Source organism: Alosa pseudoharengus, unplaced genomic scaffold (assembly GCF_046254945.1).
Source record: "Alosa pseudoharengus isolate Yale_2024_CS ecotype anadromous, Long Island Sound unplaced genomic scaffold, YU_APseudo_1.1 YU_APseudo_1.1_scf_5, whole genome shotgun sequence".
NCBI lineage: Eukaryota > Metazoa > Chordata > Actinopteri > Clupeiformes > Clupeidae > Alosa > Alosa pseudoharengus.
Window position 1 is genome coordinate 20,527,369 of NW_027468837.1, and position 21,924 is coordinate 20,549,292.

Sequence of the window (21,924 nt, forward strand, 5' to 3'; positions counted from 1 at the left end):
AATCAATGTTTAAAGTGTGTGAACTTGTTTGCAGTTTAGGCTACAGTAGGCCCGTACTGTATTTGCACTCACACATCCTCTTGCTGAGGCACGTCCACGCAAGGCGGCTGTGCCCAGCTGTCAGCTGCAGAGCCTGGCCTCAGCTGCAGCTCTGAGCCTCTGCCTTTGCTGATTGGCTCTGGAAAGCTCAATGCAATGTTTTACAGATGCCTACTTCATTTGAGCACTGCCTGTCTGGTAGCGGTAGTACTTTCCTATATGCTTATTTTTAATGGCAAGCTTTATTTGCTGAAGACGTGCCAAGATATTATCAGCACTGTAGTATAGTAGTAAGCATGGTGCTTGTATTGTTTGATCTAGACCACAAAGCAACCTGAATCGCTTTAAATAATTATACTTTTCAATAGCATCATGAATGACAGCTTCGGCTGTCCCTCAGGTTTCTAGAGGAATGTGGGCTCAAAAATATCAGTTTCCCCAGCAGGGGCAAACATATATTAAACTATTTCATTAAAGGTTAAAAAGCTACTTAAGACCAGATGTCCTTTGATGAAGGATAAAGGGACACAAGACAATGTCAAAGATCAATGCACAAACATTATGAGGCCTATAGACTACAAATTCACCAAATTACACTAAATATGAGATACAGAAAATATAAGTTGCTGAATGGAACCGAAAGATATCCTAACTTACAGGCACACAACAACAGATAATACAATAGTCCTATTAAATGTTGTCCTCAGAAAAGCCACAGTGGCCATCCTCCTCAGTTAGCTTGTGTCTAATGTCAACTAACCAAAGCAAGCTAGCTGAATAATTCATATGCTTAATGTTTACTCTTTTATTTGGGTATTAATGTAATTTGTTAACCCCAATATCTAAGTAGCAGCTTGCACAATGAACCAGTGATTTAGGTACTTGAGGTCTTGAGTTGTCATTCTTCATTTTAAATATTATTGTGTGAAGTTTTTGAAAGGCTTCAAAAACAACAAATTTCAGCATCTTGCAATGTTGTCTGTTTAAGAATCACAACACCTAAAGAATCTGCTTCTTACCGAGTCATCTCAAAATAATCATTAAATCAAATTGTTAGGTCCCTTGTGGCCTCTCCTGTTTTGAGCACTTGCAAAGAAAATGCAATTGTTTAGAGATAATGCAAAATGCATATATTCAGCTATTGTACTCTATCAGATTATACACTTATTATCCATACGATGGTCAAGATATGGTCATGAATAAGTAAAATGTCAGTGTCTGCAGTCCTCTGAGAAAATGCTCTTGGCCCTTTTTGTACAAGCATAAAACCTGTTCCACACACAAGCCAACTACGTCTACAAATGTTTTGCTTTGATATGCACATTTAATCAATAAAGTCTCAAGGCAAATTAGTATGCACACATGGTAATGTGCCTCCAGGCCTAACTTCACTTCCTTCCTGTTACCTTTGGTGAACTTCTCTGTCACTCTGTGCAGTTCCCATGCTCCTCCTTGCTCTGAGACATAAAGCGTAAATCTCTTAGAATAAGAATCCGCGTTTCAATGAAATGTTCTAGAAACAGGAGATGAGGATCTCTGATTTTTAAAAAAAAAAATAATATTTACTGCTCATCCATATCAGTCTATTGGGGAACAAGCCTAGTCATTTCCCTTCAGAAGAATACTTCACATTTTCGAGTACTATAGTTGCTGTCAGGGTAATTATAAAAGGTGAACTGTCGCTGAGATTAACCACCTGGCCTGGCATTTGTTTGACATTAATAACGAACAGTAATGAAGCAGATTTTTTTACCAATAACCTTCATAATGTTATTGCTAGTGTTCACCCCCACAGCTGGTTTGCTGGCTAAGTCTTGAAATATCTCAGTTCTTACAAAGAAATAAAGGACCTTGATAATATATTCAACTAATCACAGCATTCACTGCATCTTAATTCCACTAAGGTGTTGAACTCGAAAGACATAATTTAGCCTTCTGCACAGGAATCCATCTCATAACATGAATGACTTTATTTTCTCCCCAGCCCACCCTGCATGATGGTTGATAAAGACACGTCTCCAACTGACAGTCTTGTGTCAAAGAGTGAAAAACCACAGACAGCGTAAGAAGCCCTCTACTGGACATTCAGAGCGGAGGGTGACGAAGCCCACAGGTAAGCTTGTTTCAGATCCTTCGGCGACACAAACACAAATAAGGTGTTCACACTGGCGGGTCGGCAGACTCATGTCTCCGAACTCCAAGATGACTCACACTTACCACCGAGATTACAGGACTCTGCCCACAGGGACCACTTCCTCATTTTCATGCCTAGGCCTCTGCCCGTTTGAAGAGGGGGGAAGCGTGACTAAACTGGCCCCTTGGGCTCACAGCCTTTTTATGGAAATAGAGATATCAGGGGATGTCAGTTTGCCACTGCCAGAGTTTAAATGTTGCTCACGCACACCCCTTGTACATTACAAAATCTCACCCTGACACTCGGAGACAGAGACAGTGGCGAGGACTTGAAATGCTTAGGGGACCTTATCAAAAGAGGCCCAGAGTTCACGTGAGAGCAGAGAGAATCTCAGTTTGATTTGTACATGACAAGGATGGACGGTCTTTTAAGTGATTCACTTTGGATTTATAATTGATGTGAAAAAAGCAGACCTACTATCATGTGCTGTATCTGGTGATAATACTATTTCTTTTAATAATAGTTGAGCTAATTATGATTAATATCATTGCCAGCGTGGAGTTTTTTGATGAAAATCCTTGTGGCTCATTATTTGCAAGTCTTCGGAAGGGGCCCTGTACTCTGCATGAGTCTGTCATAATGAAATAGGCAATTAAGCCTAAATCTCTCTCATTCATCATACTCAGTGGCCAGTCTCGTCCAGCCGGGTCGCTGGGATGTGTGGTTCTGCTCGGGTTCCGCCACAGCCTCACCCCTGGCTTCCAGCATTTAAAGAAGGGAGATGGGCGATTTCACCGCTTAACCTCCCTGGACAGCGTTCGTTCTGAGTCAGGGCTGAGAATTAGCGTTGTCATTTTCCAGAGAAAGAGAGTACTCAACCGCTTCATCTAATCTACTTGGCATGGTTGGCTGTGAAAGGGAGCTCACAAACAAGGAGGACTATAGTGGGATACTGCCCCCTTATGGTGAGAATAGCCCAGTAGGGGCACACAAGTAATCAAAAATACAAACAGGAGTGGAGACAACTCATGTTATGCTGTTGTCCCAGCCTTAAAGACTCAGAGGCAGGCATAAGGTCTTAAAAAAATCATAACAAAAATGTCAGATTATTCAAAAAACATGGTTTGTAATTAAAGGAGTCTGTTTGAGTACTCTTTCTTGTCCCTAGAATGAACTCTTTTTTTATCCCAAATACCCAGAACACTACCCTCCAGTCTTTATAGTTTCATACAACAGCACTGTTTTATAATTCCTCTCACATGAAATGATGTATGTCCCATTAACTATTTCAAAATGCCTCTTCAGATGCACTTTTAGCACATGAGTAATGGGATTCGAGAGTACACCCCACACATGGAGTCACACATGCAAGGTTCTGTCCACGTTTCCTCTTGCTAAGTTCTTGCTTTGGTAAAAGTTTTAACATATCTCAAAGGAGACAATTTTTTAAAGATTCTTTTGACCATGTTCATCTGAAAGAAAGTAAATCATTAAAAATGCTATACCCGTAGGGAACACAAAAATCAGGTAGTTAGGCCAACCTAACTTCACACAGTGCCACAGTCACAACACTCACACATCCAATAGAGTAGACGGAAAGACAGGTCAATTCAGTTCAGGAAGTTACTGTCTTTGAAAAGAAAATGTTTATCATTTAAAACCATCCACCTCTGCTGCTTTAATCATTTCAAGGTTCAATTTCAAGACACATTAGTCATTTCAAAAAAGGCATATTTTCAGAGAACCGTTTCTCCTTTGCTCTCCTAGTAATCACTCTCAGCAGTGAATTTTTAATTCATTTCTTTTACAATGATAAGTGATACACAAGCCAGAAAAATGGATGATTCTCTTCCACAGCACAACAGTTCAACCCACAATCTTCAAATGGTCCAGGATACACAATGAGAAAAGGTTTGACCTCTGCTGTTTAATGTCTTTTCTTCACTGCTTTTTAGAGTGAAGCCATTGAAGCTATTTATGTAACAGCTTTTTGGCTGTAGCTAAAAAGACCCTTCTTTGTTCATGCACTTCAATTTGCTCGCTTCACAGTATGGTATATGAAGTGTCATGTTTTGCTGGTCCTGAATCGGGACATGTTCGGGATATGTGATAAATGTTTCCGATATCGGTCTAAGATTGGGGTGTGGTGAGTAAGGGACTTTGCATCAGAATTAAATCACTGAATCATCACAATGTGATGCAAATTTGACTACTAGAGAGCATCACTAAGAGACTGTGTTTCCATCACTGATTTCCAGGATTTCCATCCACATGTGACTGTAAAGTGGCCGTAATTGAGAAACAGCAGGTAATGGAGATCAGGTAACACCATGTCCATACAATTTATATTCACTTATCCTACACCATCCATATAACCAGAAGACATTGACAGAGAGACAACATTACAAATATGAAGCTACTAGAAAAAATGTGCACTGTAAAAGTTGTGGTAGCAATAATACTTCCTGTATTATTTTTAATGGTTTAATTTGTGTATTCAAAGAGGTGTTTTTTGATACATATTTGCTGGTTAAGATTTCTTTGGGATGTGTAAACCCAGATCAATCATTCAGAAGGATTGCTTACAGGCAGAAGTTGTTTACTTGGATTGCATGCATAGCACAAACCCCTTTCCTCCACTGACCCTAGTTCTACATTCATAGCATTTTATGGCCCTGACACTCATCCCCACCGCATCCCAGTGTGTTGGTATTTGTTGACTTGTGCAGTTGTGAAGCCTTTGTGTTGTTTCTCACTGACCCCTCGACACAAATTGCAGTAGACCTAGTTTACAGAATGTTTCATACAACCAAGGTCTGTGAGACTGGTTTAGTTGTAGATGGGCTAATATGTGTCCGTCTGTTGGCTAGAGAGCTCCTAATCCTATTGTTGTGTAATATTTCGACATGACCACAGATTGACTCTAAGTTCAATTGTGCAATTAAACGATTTTACATGCAATAGGTGTTTACTCAACAACACAAATGCATGCCAGCCAGTCATTGTGAGTGACAGCTCTCATTGTGAGTTATAATAACACCTGGTTGCTGGTTGATGGTTAAAGGTTGAGTTGTGTACTTCTGGACAAATAGAAGTGGTATGGTTCAAACTCCTCAACGATTATATTGCCATCGAGAACAGCTTTTGTCAACTTATTGAAAAGTAACCAAATGCAGCAGTTCTAGTGCTGCCCTTACCACCTTCTACCTGAAGGAATTTTATTAATGAACTTTGGATCGAAGCCAGGTCCGCTGAGGCAGAACCACCATTTTGCATTTTTCCGCAATTACAGACCTACAGGGGGGCAGCAGCTTTGACAGCCTCTAGGGAAGGCATTGGACAGGGAAGGAAGAGGTAGAAAGGAAAAGGAAGAGGTAGAAAGGCCAGCATGCAAATCAGTACTGGACCCACAGTCACTGAAACAGGAGAAGTCTGTAGCATATTCAGTTCTTCATCAGAGGGTTATAGGCTAGATCGCCTATATACAAGCTTCTGGGGATTATTTGAAGTTGGAGCCCATGTTCTCTTAGCCTAAAAATTAGATCACAAAGTTGACCAGTTACACAGTTCAGTGTAAATCTGACAAAAACATCTTTGTGCATAGGATGGGAAATAGCTGTCTTTTACTTTTAGATACAGCCACTGATCTCAGCAAGCTCTTGCTCAGAACTGATCTGGATATCGTCTTGAATTGGTGCGAGTAGAGTGTTCGAGAGGAACACTCACTTGGCTATTGTCGTTTATCGGACACAAGAGCATCTGTTGTCATGTGTGTGGTCACTCTCTCCCCCACCAGAAGGCCTCAGCAGTGGCAGCTGACCTGAGGACACAAGCTTCACCCACACAATGGCTGCACTTGTGAAGTGCATGTGCCATCCCACTAGCATTGGTAGATTTGTACTTTGAAGACCTTCTAAGAGCCAGAAATCTTGTTAGGTCCAAATAGGATGAAGCCTGTTTCGCCTCTGGGCCCAGCCGCTCTTTGAAGTATACTGTCCAATCATATGTGATGTTTGAGGGAGGGAATGAAGTAGGAGATCTGTGGCAATGCAGACATTTTGTGCTTGATTAACTATGTGCATTTCCAGGAATGACAACAAGTTTTTGACACCAGGGGCCCTATCATGACATTCTAAAGCACAACGTCACTCGTCAAAAGTTTATTCAAATTTAGTAGGATGTCCTATTCACATTGGGAGGGTTTTTGTTATCAAACGTGGAGCGCATGGCGCAACAAGGTGTTCCTAGGTTTTTTAATCAGTCATATGGGTGTGTTTGGGGCGTAACATCATTTAAACCAATGAGAATGACATCTGTCATTCCCTTTAACGGCGCAAAGCGCGATATGTCAAATAAATGCATCGGTATTTTGGCATTCAATGGCGCATTTGAAGGAGGCTGCTTGCGAGACCATATGGAAAAGTCATTCCTAAACCATGCTTTACTAAAACCTAGCATAGCCTTTACGCATTTGCACTCGTCTATTATTTGAACTCATTGGCAAAGTGAAACTAACTTCACCAAGGTGACAGTCAGCGACAAGACAGTTATATGCAGTTACTTTCACTATTGACTGACAATGGGTTACCATCGAAAACATAGGCTGGAAAAAGCAACACTTACCCTAATATTGCTCAAATGACTGAATAAAACAACATTTATCCTGCAGAGGAGTTGCTTATATCTCGTGACAGTGCGTCTTCAGCTGTGCTCCATACGTGTCTCTCGCCTCTCCCCTAATCACTTTTAACCGTCATTACCAAATTGCAAATGATGGTGAATAACTACTCATCATGAGATGTACAGTATTTCGTAATATCTTTATTCTAATTATGTTTTCCATTGTAACCGTGCAATTTGTAATGTTTTGCATGGACATGCACTGGTGTGCGTTCATGAATGATAGAAGGTGCACCTGCCAATATGACTGTTGACAATGCGCTCTTAAAATAACATATAAACAACTCGCCATAGACTTCTGACCAGGTGTACAATAGCGATTTTTAGACAATGCGCCAGGCCCCTCCCTAGGTTGTTAATTGCCACACCCCTGGGCGCATTGTTTAAAAAATAAACGTGCAAAATTACGCCATGCGCCAGTGTGCAAAATACAGCCCCAGGTAGAAGAGGCAACTAACAATGATTAGTCTGAGTCATTACATGACAAATTGCTGGTTTAAATCTAAAAATAGATCTAAAAAATGTGTTTGGTTGACATATGGTTGAATGAAGCATTGCTGTAAAAACAAGAAATATTGAAGTAGTCTCTTAGTGGTTCTCACTTATAGTATGCCGTGAAGCAAGGTGAGGTGTGCCATGGAATGTTGAGGAACCCAATGTGTTTTATAAAGGCTTATGAAATAGGTTATATGGCTATTTTTAAATGCATAAATGACACAGTTTCTTATTTAAAAAGCTCAGTCACTATGATGTGAGCATATGCCTAGGTGGTCTCAGTTCATGACCATGACAAAATCTGGGCATACAAATGAACACCTCTGTTATAGCGTATAAGAATGTGTGTGACATAATTTAAAATCAGTAAACATACGTGTGCTTTGGCGTTTGGTTTTACCTTTGGTGTGCCCTAGCCCCAAAAAGATTGAGAATCTCTGAAGGAGAGGACATAACTACATGTCAATAACCTTACAAAATATGATTTTATATGACTGGTTTTATTTAAAACGAATAAGTCTGTTCATAGAAGACTATCCTATGAAGCAATCAAAATAATAATAATAATAATAATAAATGTGCATATTAACATATTTAAGTAGAGATTTACTCATACTCAGTACAAATTCAAAATTGCAGTATGTCTGTATACATAATTGTTTTAACTACACAATTTGTGAAACATCGTAAATGAAATGGTAATAAAAAAAGAAAGATCTAAAATTTGTGGTTGAACTGCAAAAGTTTGCCATTCATCATGTGTTGACAGAGTGACCTCAGTAATGCCAGAATGCTGATCATAAAATTCTGTAGGGGTGACCCTGAAAACAGTTTGCAGTAAGCAAATGGGATTTTTGATCTATTTTTCACACTGTACTAGCCATTTGAAAGTATTGCACAAACAGTCACTATACACAGCTTTAGGAAGCTGCGAGGCCACATTTCTTGTGAGTGTGAAGACATTCTAAATAATTGCACACTTTGTGCGAGAGCATGTGTCACTCTATTATTTGCATTGACCAAAATGCAATGAATCAGTTTAGCATGTAAGATTATTTAAGACCAATAAAACAGAGGTTAATAGGTTGATGTCACTTCAGTATGATTCGCAGATTTGGTATCTTGGAACAAATCACCCATGTATAACGAAAAGGTACAGTGCATTAGTCTAGTTAAAAGGTGCCTGAAGGAGGCCCCTTTATTTTTCCATTGCTATTTTGAGTCTTGTCGTTGAAAGCAGACTGTGTCCTGCATTCCTAATGTGGGGATTTCTGAAAGCGGTCACAGCCTACAGAACCACCTCTGACCTTGTTGAAGCAGTAATGGTACATTAACTCGCTGGTTTCCACACCAGCTGGCTAGGAACGACAATTAGCACTGTACTAGACTAATCTTTGGGGCTCAGTGTGCTTTAAGACATTTTTTTAATGTAGATTATTCATTTTGTATTTACATTTTTGAAGGTTTTCTGACAAATTTGTTGGCTATAATGTAGGGACGTTTGACACCTTGTGTCAGTTTTTTCCAGATAAATAGTCTACATCATGCCATGAGTGGTTGATGTAAGTAAATAAATAAATGTGGAATATGTACCAAAAAGAGTTTCTTATGCATCACAAGTAAACAGACTTAAGAATGTGTCTACAGTTTGTGAGTGAACAAAACTTGCAAAGTCTTCAAAGAACTTTCTTTCCAAAATATGAATGAGTTTTAGACCAGACAGGTGTTTGGGAATGGGCATCGTGGGGCCCTCTGATGTTACTCTAGCCCAGTGCGCTTTCTTCTTTTCCTACATCATAAGCCCTATTCGGACGGGATTCGTTTTACGTGGAGTCGTGGGGTAAAGTAATTTTGCCACAGGACGTCTGTAATATAAATGGCTAACAGGCAAAATCATCACTCTGTGGTAGCCTTGCATTATTTATTACTAAAACCCCTGGCAATAATCGCTTTACCCCACGTCTCCATGTAAAGCTAATCCCGTCCGAATAGGGCTTTACTCTGTTTGGTAAGATCTGGCGCTAAGAGCAGGCTGTGGGGATCTGTTTCACCACAAATCCTGTTGGTTTCTTGCTCATCCAGCGGGTTTCTTGCTTTTTCTGCAATCTTTTCAGAGGTTTGGTTTGGTGACGCTGACCTTTTGCTTTCCTTTGCTGGACATTGTCAATGGTGTAGTGCTTTCCCCTGACTTAACCAACATAGGTCCCATTTCCTCAATTTCCCCTGTAAAATTACACGGAAAATAGCCCAAGCCGCAAAGACACCATAGGTCTTCGTGGCCCTTCCCTGTTATTCTCACACCAGGAGTTCTGATTTTTCCTCAGCTTGCTGTACCACTCTGACTCTCAAGGTTGGTTTGCCCAGTCCTGTTCCCTATTCCATACTGTAGTTTAGCCTCTTCACCACCCCACTGCAGGCTCTGGTGTTTTTCCTGACTATTGGACTTCTTTGGCTCAACCTCTACTGTCCCCCAATTAGAGGAGCGCTCAGCAAGACGCTGAAGATCATGACTTAAAGCTAAAATATGTTTGCCTGCTGATTATGCTTCCAATGAATTATATGTCATTGAAAATGCTTGTTTACTATCAGTGATTCCTTATTTATACCTGAGGATTTTATTTAATTGGAGCCTAGCGCACCTGCCTCTTTGTCAGAGTGCTATGCAGCCAATGAGCCGGCTATATATCGTTCATACTTCTATACAGTAACCTTCCGTCTTTGCTAACACTATATCACAGCTACACTTTTGACTCACAAGTGGTGATGCTGTGGTAAGTATGGAGTTATGCCACACAGATGGCAAGGATGACTTTACAGATTTCAGTTCCTCATAGTCTCAAGTCTCTTGACTGCAGACTCCTTACTGCATGTTTTGCATTCATCAATCATCTCCACAGATTAGCTCTTTTTCTGTTGACATGATGAGTCACTGTCATCCTATGGCTGGTGTTTCTAGGGAAACCAACAAATTGGTAGTGCTTGATGACAAGACTTGAAGACAAGACAATGAGACTGTGCTTACATGAAGATGCTGAATCTGAGATTCCTTTTTCAATTGGTTAAAGACTGTCTAGCTCCCTGATCACTTAGGGGACTTAGAAAAAAGATTACTACAAAGGGAAAGTTACTGGATGTTTACCCTGAAAACTCTCCATCCCTTAGGGATGAATGAAGAACTGGTTCTGTCATGTTTTTTGTGATGCGATAAGCACTTATGTGGATCTTGCATTATTGTGTATACTGCTGTCTTGAATCCAGATATGTATACATTATGTCTGTATATATTTTTAATGTTAATTGCACATATGGTTGTTTTTTTGGTTTTGGTGTAGTTTATACGATTTGTCTTTTGTGATGACATTGAGTATTGCGGTAATTGACACGTCACATCTATAAAAAACCTGAACGCCCTGTGACACATTTCATAATGGTGACATAGATAATGGGCCAAGCCTGAAACGTTTGTTTCCTATTTTTTTGTCCTTAGACTCATTGTTAAAACCTCGGGTCTCAATACAAATTGTATTAGTATCAAGCCCTTGAGTGCGCCTCTGTTTTTTCTACTGTAATAGCTCCCTGATCACACATTATGTTACTTTGGAAGAGTTCACATGAATAATGTGGCAGTTGTTGGTCTTTATTCCCCAAGCCATTTGAAGTAGTCTCAACGTTGATGTACCACTTCTGTCATGAAACCAGACTGGTTAATCTGTGGCTGTGAAGCTGTGTATATTTGTTGTTTCACAACACAAAACATTGTCTTTGACAATTATTTCTTATCCCTATTAACATTATTGTGGCAATAAGAAACAAATGCCATTTTATTCAAATACTGATTTGAAAATAGTGTGGTGTTCCAGTGAGAAATGAAAAATGAATATACCAGTAAAGAAACAAGTAACAGATCAAATCGTAGATTGAAAAGGTATCAAGTCAGGCTACTACAAGTTCTCAAAAACAGCCTACCTGCTAAATCCCATAAATACCTGTACAAGTGTACCATTGGGCATATTGATGTGGTGTTGAAAACAACATTTTTATATTTGTAGGCCACACTTTGCCACAAATAAATGCTTTTTTGTTTTAAAAGAGCCAGAAAATAGCCCGAATTGATTCCGCCCACAACATTTCAGGGCAGTAAATTCGGTCTGGAGTAACACCGTTGAACAGTGTGGTAGTCATCTATGCCACCTGAGTGTGCTTGAGTTTTGCTACTGCTGTAGAAGCGAGGTGATAAAATGACGCTATTGCATCTGTTATACAAGCTATTGACAGCACAATAACTTTAAAAGACGGACGGAAAACAGTGGTTAAGGCATTTGACATCCTCAAATTTTGGGCTGGCTTTCAGGCTAGGCTGACGCGCCCCATAATCAAATCCAAATGGTGTGTTACCAGACTTAAATTCTTATAAGGATTTGAATCTTGCCACACCAGGCTAGCCAGAAATTTTTATCAAACCGCTTGTTTTGGTTTGTTGGTAGGCCCAAAACCCTGTTAATATCCGACCCATACCATTCAGCATGTATTCCATCAAGCCAGTAGGAAAAAAAACATACTGTAATGTAGGCTACTTAGAGTATTTCAGCAACGATATATGGTGGTCTATATGGTGGTCATGAGGAAGATGTCAGAAAACAAACAAAACATCAGTTGTTGTCAGTAATTTAGGCTTTATGTTGCATTAGAATCATTACATCCCAATAAATAATCACTTTAATTGTGGTGTTTTCTGGTTTAACAAGTCTAACAGATTTCCGACATTGTATATTTGTGGTTGTTCTGAGTGTCTGCTCTATTATTATTTTTCCACATAGTGGTTCTTCAGGCAGTCAAATTGCCTACCATCCTCACAGATTTATTTATTTGCTAGATAGCTGTATTTCAAATAGGCCCAGTGATTAAAATTAAATATGAGAACATACAGTTTTCCTGTATTTATTTATGTCAAAACAGATAAACAGAGATGATAACAGTTTATATGAGATGATACACAATGGTGAATATTAGAATGTTCTATGACGTATGCAACTAAAATATCTGGGATTACATTCCACAAAATTGGCCGTTACATATTTGACCCCACTACGTGACAAAGCTTCTTCAGTCAACAGTGCCTTTCAATGCATGTTGAATGTATCTGTCATTCATCAACACAAATCATATCTGCACCATGGAACTCTGTGTAATAATAATCCAAAGTAATCCAAGTGGGGTTTGTTTTAAAAGTTGGCTCACTTTTCTGAAATACTGCTAATTCTTGGTGTTTGGCTATGCACTTCCATAAACTACTTAAATTGAAGGCAACACATCTTTTATGTTTCTACATTTTATGCACAAACAAAACATGATTATAGTTGCTTTTAACAACACAAAAGAACATGCGCTCCAGATAGGCTTTACAAGTTCTGAGTGATGGCAATTAGCAAAAATAAAACAAAACATAACCATTTAACTTGATGGGAATTACAATACAACAAAATAATGTAACAGATTTGCATGCTTGTTTCATCACTGTTTACCCTGAAAGAAGTTGCACCCAAATGCCACTTTACTTTACATTTCTAATGAGTCTTCATAAGGCACGTTTGTCACATAGCCCAATTAATGTAGATATATATTTAGAAAGTTCTAAACCAAATAACCACTGCATACACCACTGAATTGCTTATCAAGCACATCACTCATAAAAAAGTAATGTTGTACAGTACAGTGGTTCTAGAATGTATTAAGCTTTTACAACAGGACATGTATGGTATTCCTACACCTTACATTTTCTCAATTCTCTTATCCTTTGTGCCTAGAGAGAGTGTCTCTAACAGTGTGTGAGTCAGCGTTGTGGTTCACTCTCCCAAACTATAAGTACTGCTCCCCTTTGTCTGGTGGAGAACTTTTAACATTTGGTCTGCAATTTAAAAGAAAAGAACATGTTTAAGTGAGTGTACACTTGAAACAGAAACCCAACAAACTGGACAAATAAAACACAGAAACCCAAAATGAAAGGAAAGTCACATCTAATCTCAGAAGTCATAGTGCTTCATCTGAAGATCACATGACTTGAATCATACAGGCTTACATAAACAGGAAGAGAAAACAAAACACACACTTTTTTTCACCAGTCATGTATACACATGCAGGTAGAATGCCCTGTCATACAGGGTGCTTACACAGATATATATCCTAAAGAAATCATATTTACAGAGGCAGGGTTTCAGTGGGAAAGGTTATTACAGGTGCAGGATAACATTTTCCAACCTTACTTAAATATCACATGCGGAAATAAACAGAAAAAACACATCTCAAGGAGGGAGAGGGAGCACGAATGTTCTATAGCAGAGTGACAAGGCTCCCAGTTTTGAGTGAAGGAAGGAGGAGCAGAGGGGGATGGAAACAGACAGTGGAGCTCGGAACAGTCTTCGAAAAAAGGCTGGGGGGGTTGGTCAGTCGGGAAAACTAGTCTCACTCAACAATTCAGCCCTGAATTAGAGGAGAGGAGAAGATAGAAGAACAGCCAATAAAATAGAAGAGGGGGAGAGACAGAAAGAGAGAAAGAAAGAAAGGGAAGGGAGAGAGAGAGACATGTCACAAGACCTTCTTGATTTCATGTTGTTCCTAGTTAATGTTAGTGTAAAGATGAAGGATAAAGAACTGTGTTGAGAAGTCAAGGTTGTTAGTGGAGCAAGTGAGTAGAAGCTTCACACGGATGCAGTTAGGTGCACCAGATGACATTTGTGACATTTTGAATAGTTAGATTTTTACTACTACCGCCACTCAAGGATGTTACTGCAGGATGCAGAGAGACAGAATGCCCCTCCCACTTCTGGGCTATACATTGCATACCTAACATACTTAAACCACTGTGACTGATGGCTATCAGTTAGGAATTTGTTGCAGTGAGGTATCTCTTGCTACTCCAACTTACTAGTCTATCACAGATATGTCATACAAATGCTGGACATATGCATTCAAAATATGTAATCAGTGAAATATTGCATTGAAATAGATCAACATAGAGTACAAGCAGTAACATAGCAAAGTTGACCTTGGCATTGAAAAGTATAAAAAAAAACTTTTCAGTGCACAAGTCACGTGAGTGTCATTGGGTTGTAGTAAGAATCTGGGCAATCATACGAGTGAATAGGTACAGACTATGCAGCATTCATGCACACAATTAGCTTACTGCTGTGCTAATAACTTCTGCTGCTGTGCTTCTTCTTCACAACTGCTGTACAACTTCTATCAGCTTTGGATTTTTCATCGACCTTTTCTTGCAATGCACGTTTGTGTAGAGACGCAACATTCCTCTGTCCATCAAAAATCACTAGTTGGGATTGACACTGGAGTAGAGATTGGCTGACACTAAGATTGACATCTGCTGCGTGTGAATGTGGCCCTCTGAGAAAGTTCATTGACTAGATTTTGCCTGGATGTAATTAAGAGAGAATGCGGAGTCATGTGACATGGTGACTTTCTATACATTTTACAGCTCTGCTCCGGTGAGGTTCCTCAAAAGATGAGGCCTAGCTGTGTGCGGCTTGCGTGCAGCTAGCAGTGCACCCATTCAGAGAAAGTTTAGCAGACTTAGCGGTGTTAGTGCCGTGCGGTGTCAGAAACTGCTGTGCTTTGCTATCCTAAATCATGCTGTCAAGAGATGGCTGATGTAGCTGAATAAGGGGTCACAAATACAAGAATAGCATTACTGCAAACTGAAGCTATGGGTTCCATCTGGCGTTCCCTCACACTGAATTAGAGTTACAAGTTTACCAATTTTTTTGTTTTGTTTTCTAGTTTTCAGTAATTTTAACCTTTCTTGTACAGTGACATTTCCACACAAATTCACCTAAGCTTATCTTTATAAATTACATTCAAAAAGAGGTATTGTCATAACACAAGCAAACCATATTACCCCAGGGACCAAATTTGCTGTTTTTAACGGCTCCTCTGGAATTCTCCTGGTGTCAGCCAAACCTTTATTCCCACACTTGAGATGTGAAACCCCATTTCACAAATCAACATCATTGTAATTTATATCGTCCTCAGAGGGGAATGGCCTCCATCCAATTCCATTTGCAATTTGTGGACAGAGAAAAGCCTCCAGCTTCAGGCCATACCCTGTTTGGCCATGGCTGGGGAAGAACAAACTCACATGTACACGACCCAGGCCTACATGGTGCTGCAGAGACTGGATCTCTGATTACCGTTTTTTTATCTCTCTCTTTGACCCATTTATCCATCTGACACATAAATGACTGCTCATTTATGTTAGACATAATGTTTTGGTGTGCTATATATCTAAGATTTTTTTTCATTTTTTAGTTATTTAAACCAATAGTATAATTGAATGGATTAATATTCACCTCATTCATAAAATGCATCCACTAATAATAAGTAATTTAGATATATTACATAGATTTAAATGTATTCAGCATATCTATGCCTTGAATGCAGAATGTAACAAAAACTCTTTTAGCCAAGATAACCTGGAAATGTATAGTATTCCAGACCAGTTTCACAAAATTACTTGTTTCCCTTCCATTTGTTTGTAATACGTAATGATAAAAACAAAATTGCTCTAATATAAAAATAGCACACAGTGTGTGTATGTCTGCGCCCCTATGGACCTGTTTGCTCTAACTACTACAGATACACTGTGCAAAACCTGGGTGAGGCGAAGATGCAGACACTCCATGTGTTGGAGGATGCGTGTAAAGAGAGAAGTCAGACAGTGGGAACAGGGATATAATCATGGTTAGAGGGGAAGGAGCTCTGTCACAAATGCCCTCTGGTCTCTGTGTTTGTTTGCTGTTTATCTTTTGTTTGTTTGTTTGGTTGATGATGTTTTTTTACACGTACTCCCTGGCTGTGGAAGGCTGCGATTGCCGGTAGTACTGCTGCCCCCTCCTGTCTTCGTTGGAACAGGAACAGCAGAGGAAGGATCCACCCAAAATGGTCAGGCTGGCTGCTGCCCACCCCACAAAAAGTGCAGAGCCAAATTCATACCTGCAAACCAGTGTTTGGATGTTAGTCTGAGTAAACAGAGCTCAGTTGAGCTGAAGCTGATGCATGCGTGAATTTTAACTGTTCAAATACTGATGTGCCCTTACCTGGCATTCACAGGGGTGCCGGGGTCAAAGAAGTGGTAGGAGACTTGCGTAGCATACCAGGACACAGATACAAGTGTACACAATCCTAGGGAACAATAAGTGACATGAATTTATGGGTCATGCTGCTTTTGTTGCAACAAGCAGTTAAGCAGTGACATTTAACCAAGATGACAACAAGCACATTGGTTTGAATTTTAGCTGCAACGGCTTTGGAAGCTCATGTTCCGAGGAACCCTGTTCCTCATGCCAAGATTCTTCCAGGGCTCATTCATATACATGTTTGTTTTCTTGCCCTGTTTTAGTTGTTTACTTGTCATTTTTAGCAGGCATGCAGAGTGCATGTATAATTCAATGCCACTATGTACCTGTATTTCTCAAAATGCCTAGTCTATGAAACAGTGAAAGATGTGTTTTGAGGGGCATTTTTGGACATTCCCTAATTGTAGTGCATTTATTCCTGTTGTGCTATTCAGCCAAACAAACACACAAGTGAAGGCTTCAAAAGAGTCTTACCGGCCAGCAGGAAGAGAACTCCTCCAGAGACAGCGATGCGGCTCTTGGTCTGCGGGTTGTTATCGCCAACTTTGGTGCACTTCATGCCTACGACGCTGACAATGATGCCAATGAAGCCCATCAACACTGAGATGACCATCAAGGCACGGCACGTCTGGATGTGCACTAAAAAGGGAGGGGGGGTTGTTATCAGATGAGGGAGGAAGAGAAAAGCATGCATCCAGTCAGTTGAGGTGGAGGCTTGGGGTGGATACAGTCAGTGGAAGGGGCAGGCAAGCCAGATAGATCCAGTAGCTGATTTCTGACGAAGCTCCCTGTGATTCTCAAACATCTGCATTTGATTATTTTGTTTGTTGAACTTTGAATGTTGTATGGACCGTAAATCTGTCAGGATATCCGACTAGTTTTCTTCCTCGGTAGCAAAAATGAAGTGGTTAGAACCATCATGGAGAAAAGGGGGTATTGTAAATGGTGTGATTGTATAATAGCCCAACACGAGAGGACGCCAGCAAGGACCAGTGTCTGCCATGATTTTTTTTTTTTTCTATGAGCGAGAGAGAGAGCGAGCCCTACTACTCTGAATTCCATGAATAACCCACATGCACGTCAGTGCAGCATAATTCCGTAGGAGTGACATTTTTACATGTTTCACACAAGAGATTAGTGTGATTTCTCTCACAAAGCAGGATTGTTTTTGCTTATCTGTCGCCTCTTTCATTAAGAAGTCCCACATGTTTCGTAGAGTTCTCGCAGCATGGCTGTTAATAATTTTGTGTTTTGTCCAAAAACTCAAATATCACCAACCATGTCACCACTTGTGAATATGAGTTCCAAACCAAGACAAAACCAAAGGGCCTTCTAAAAATTAAGTGGAATAACCTGAATTGTTACTTTGTAACTATTCAAAGATTAAAGACGAGGTCATGGTTCTCCACAGCCCCCTCATGGAGTCAAGGCAATCAATCTTGAGACTTGAGAGAACTCAAAGAAAGTGGGGGGATCTGAAGAAAGTTGATTTATGAGCAGAGAAGGCATCTTTTGATCAGGAGTTGTTAGCGGTTTCATAAGAAAGGGAGTTTTATGATGAAGAAAATGCTTTTTATTGTACTAGAACTTTCATCCCTTAACTTTCTGGTCTAGCTCTATGAGGTGCTCTTTGTGAGACCCATCTCGCACCCTGGGTGCTTTGACCATTGTGGACCCAGCTAAAGCAGAGTGCCACCTACGGGCACCCCACCCACGGGCCTCTGACATATGCCAAGGTTGCCCTGTCAAAGAGCTGGTAGGACAGGATGGCAACATATCTGAAGGGTCTGCTTATGGCTCTGATTTTGACACGTATTGTTTATTGTGAGATGATAAGAGAACATCCTCTCACGTCATATTGCCCCTCTCTCTCTCTCTTTCTTTCTCTCTCTCTCTCACTCTACACATGCTATCTGTGAATAGTATCTTTTAAGGTCACAAAATTCACTGCCAACATTTAAATTGCTTAGTTACTCCAATAGAAACAGTTCAATTACTAGGCTAGATCGCTGTAAAAATGCTTTCTATTGACCAAACAATATATTTGAAAGCATTTATCAAGATGCACTTGGACGTGGATTGAAACTAACACCACTTTGAACTGGGTTTCTGTAGAGGAGTAAAGGGTATTTGTATGTTACGACACATTTGGGCCTGGGTTCTCTTTATAGAGAGCTCAGGCCATACTGTATGGGCAGGCCTCAGCACAGCTGGTGCTATCAGACACAGTGGCCTTACTGAGCGACCATCCCCTTTGCCCCAGCAGCACAAAGCCTCAGTGGCACCACGCATAATAACAATTATTCAAGAGAGAGACATCAGAGCTCGCAAGCAGCCAGAGAAACAATGCAGGCTTGTAGGAGGGCTCCCTGTATATACATAAGCACAGAACATTGCTGTCACTATCACAGCGGATGACCTCAGTCTGTGCAACGATGGCGCGGGGGTTGGGGGAGGTGGGGAGTGGGGCGAGAGTGAATCAGTCAAATCAGCCTTTGTGGGCCCAGGGTTAGATTCCACCGTGAGTGGTACTCCAGTCTCTCTTTCTCTCTCTCTCTCTCTCTCTCTCTCTCTCTCTCTCTCTCTCTCTCTCTCTCTCTTTCTCTCTCTCTCTCTCCCCCTCTCTCTCCCCCTGTGTGTATTTGTCTCACTCCCTCTCTCTCTCTCTCTGTCTTTCTCTCTCTCTCTCCTCCTGTGTGTATTTGTCTCACTCCCTCTCTCTCTCCCCCTGTGTGTATTTGTCTCTCTCTTTCTCTCTCTCCCCCTGTGTGTATTTGTCTCTCTCTTTCTCTCTCACTCTCTCTCTTTCTCCTTTCTCTCTGTATTTCGGTAACTCAGACCCCAGTTGTGTCATACATTTAGCTGAGATATGTAGATGGAACTGCTGTTGCTGTTCCATTTTGAGTGCTCCTCCGAGCAGAGTTGGGATCCAGAACTGTTCCTTCAGCACCACAGCTATGCACGTCCCAAAAAAACATCACTCATTCATCCCCAGCCTCCATGAAGCGGCCTACTGCATTAGACTAGCATAGTTTCTTTAGTGTTTTAGGCAAAATATATACTTGGACTTGATGTGACTACCAGCTGACACCCAACCTACTTTTCTGTGTAGAAACATTTTGTTAATGAAAACTTGGGGTGTCATTGACTTTTAAAGCACAACGCAATTAATTTCATTCCAACCTGTGGAACCTAAAGCAGAAGTATGGAAGTAACATAAAAATGAGGACAGTTCAAAGGACTTCATATGCTGTCAACAAAGAGTGACAAAGAGAGACAAAGAGGGATTATACTGTGTGGGGGGTAGATGCATTTAGCATACTGAAAATGTCGTTGCCTAAACAGTGGGCTTTTCTTTCTTCAACAAGTGGCATTCACTGGACGATAACAATATGCTGTGTCTGTTATAGCGATTAACACAATGGGGGAAAAGTATTGTCTTTAAAATGTGACCACACTAATGTTTGCAAATGTGAGTGTAAAACTGCTAATCAATTGCAGGGGATCTTTTGTCTCCACAGATTTTGACCACAGATCCATTGGCATAAATGTCATTTAGTTGACCACAAACAAAAACAATTTTCATGGCCCAGTTTGTTCAATTAAATCAGACTCCATTCTATTTCCAAAGACGGGAGGCATCAGACTCACAAGGGCAATCATAGTAAACAATGCCAGATAAACAAGAACAGACAGCAGGAGCTAATTGAATCTATATCACCGCAACTATGACAGTTGACTGTGGCGCTTCATATTTCATAAGTGACTCACAAAAGTCGTTTTCCCCATCTTTGACAGGCTGCCTCAATTAATCTTTCTACCACTTGTGGAGAGAAAGGAGGAGGAATGTAATTAATTCCTGTCAGCTCAAGATTTTTTTACGGCTAGTGTTTACGTCACCTAATGAAACCCATCTGAAAGTGTATGTTTACTTTCTCTACTTTTGTACTACTATTCAAATATATGCAGACAAATAATACCAAGCAAAACACACTGAAGTTTGACAAGCCTCCTTCTTCCAAGATGATTTAGTTTCACCTACTCAATTATATAAAAGTAACATGACATAAACACATCAGATAAACATTTCCAATAAGTCTTACAAAGATAGCTGTAATTATTCAAATTATACTTAGATAGTCACAGCATAACAGAAGATGAACATTATCAGATGGAGCAGTGGCTGCTTTGGGCCATTGGTGAAGACTCTGACTACAAGTCTCACTCTAACTCACCATCCAGAGATAGAAGGGAGTCGAAGATCTTGCACTGCACCTGTCCTGTGCTCTGAGATGCACAGGACATCCAGAGGCCCTCGTACAGACCCACTGCCATGATGATGGCGTCTCCCGCGTAGGACGACTGTTTCCATTGGGGTAGCGCCGTGGTCGAGATGATGCCAATCCACCCTCCCAGGGCCAAGAAGTAGCCCAGGAGCTGAAATCCAGAGTTTGCCATTCTAGCTGTCTGTCCTACCTAGCACTTATAGCCTTTTTTCTCACTCTGTCAGGCTGAAGATACCTTTTACTCACCCTTCAAATATTTCTCTTTTCTTTCTTCCAAAGACACCTGATATTGTCCACCAAAGCTCTTCTCAGGTTCAGTCAATTACTCTGTCAAGAACTCTTTGTTTTGTCTAGTTGCACTAAAGGCAACAGACGTCCAGGTGACACACTGAGCCTGTCTCTGCTCCCAAGGTCAACAAGCGAACAGTGGCTGGTTCCCTTAAGCTTTCACTCTTCACAAGAAGCCAGTTCCTCTCAGTGTTGCTCGTCGCCACGACAGTCCCTGTCATTTGGAGGAGTCCGCAATCATCCCCAGGACCTGTCACCAGCAGGAGGACCACCTTGACCTCTAGAGTCTAGAGAGGATGGGTTGAGATGGGGGTGGCCGTTAGCGCAGGTTTCCCTGTTGCCCAGAGGTTGCTGAGGAGAAGTGGTTGTGGGTGGCCTCGATTGCCGTCAGGCACTGGCTCTGGGCTGAGCTCCAGTCTGCATAGCTCTCCTCCTCACACTCCAGTAGGTCTGGGCTGAGCTCGGGGGGCTGTACAATGACAGAGAGAGAGGGGGTTAAGGAGAGAAAAAAACTTTGCAGACAAAAAAGCCTTGACAAGCTTCATGCACAAAACAAGGGAAGGAGGGGGACGTTTTACGATTGGTTCTTCCAGCTGCAAAGCTACGCCCCTTGAAAGGAGTCAGAGGGGCTTTGGAGGGACAAATTAAAGTGTGGTGCTCAACCCCTCTAATGTTAGATATTCTGATACACAACATTTACATTCTCTAATTTGTTGATGAAAAAGTATAAGAACAAGATCAAGATTATATCTGTGTTGTGCTTTTTTGGGTAAACATGAAGACGTCCATTGCTTGGATTCTTCTATTCCCCCTCCACTCGGTGGGCAGATGCTTCAAGGTTGACCCAATCTGAGGGGAA

General features: G+C 40.8%; 1 protein-coding gene across 1 annotated transcript; it reads right to left on the minus strand.

The window, feature by feature from the left end:
• Positions 1–12,272: 12,272 nt before the first annotated feature.
• Positions 12,273–21,483, minus strand: cldn19 (claudin 19). Its single transcript, XM_076267400.1, has 5 exons — positions 20,727–21,483; positions 16,966–17,130; positions 16,453–16,537; positions 16,202–16,348; positions 12,273–13,253 (listed from the first exon to the last, which is right to left on the minus strand). Exons 1-5 carry the CDS (start codon positions 20,947–20,949, stop codon positions 13,205–13,207), a joined length of 669 nt encoding a protein of 222 aa, XP_076123515.1. The 5' UTR covers positions 20,950–21,483; the 3' UTR covers positions 12,273–13,204.
• Between the last annotated feature and the right edge of the window lie 441 nt (positions 21,484–21,924).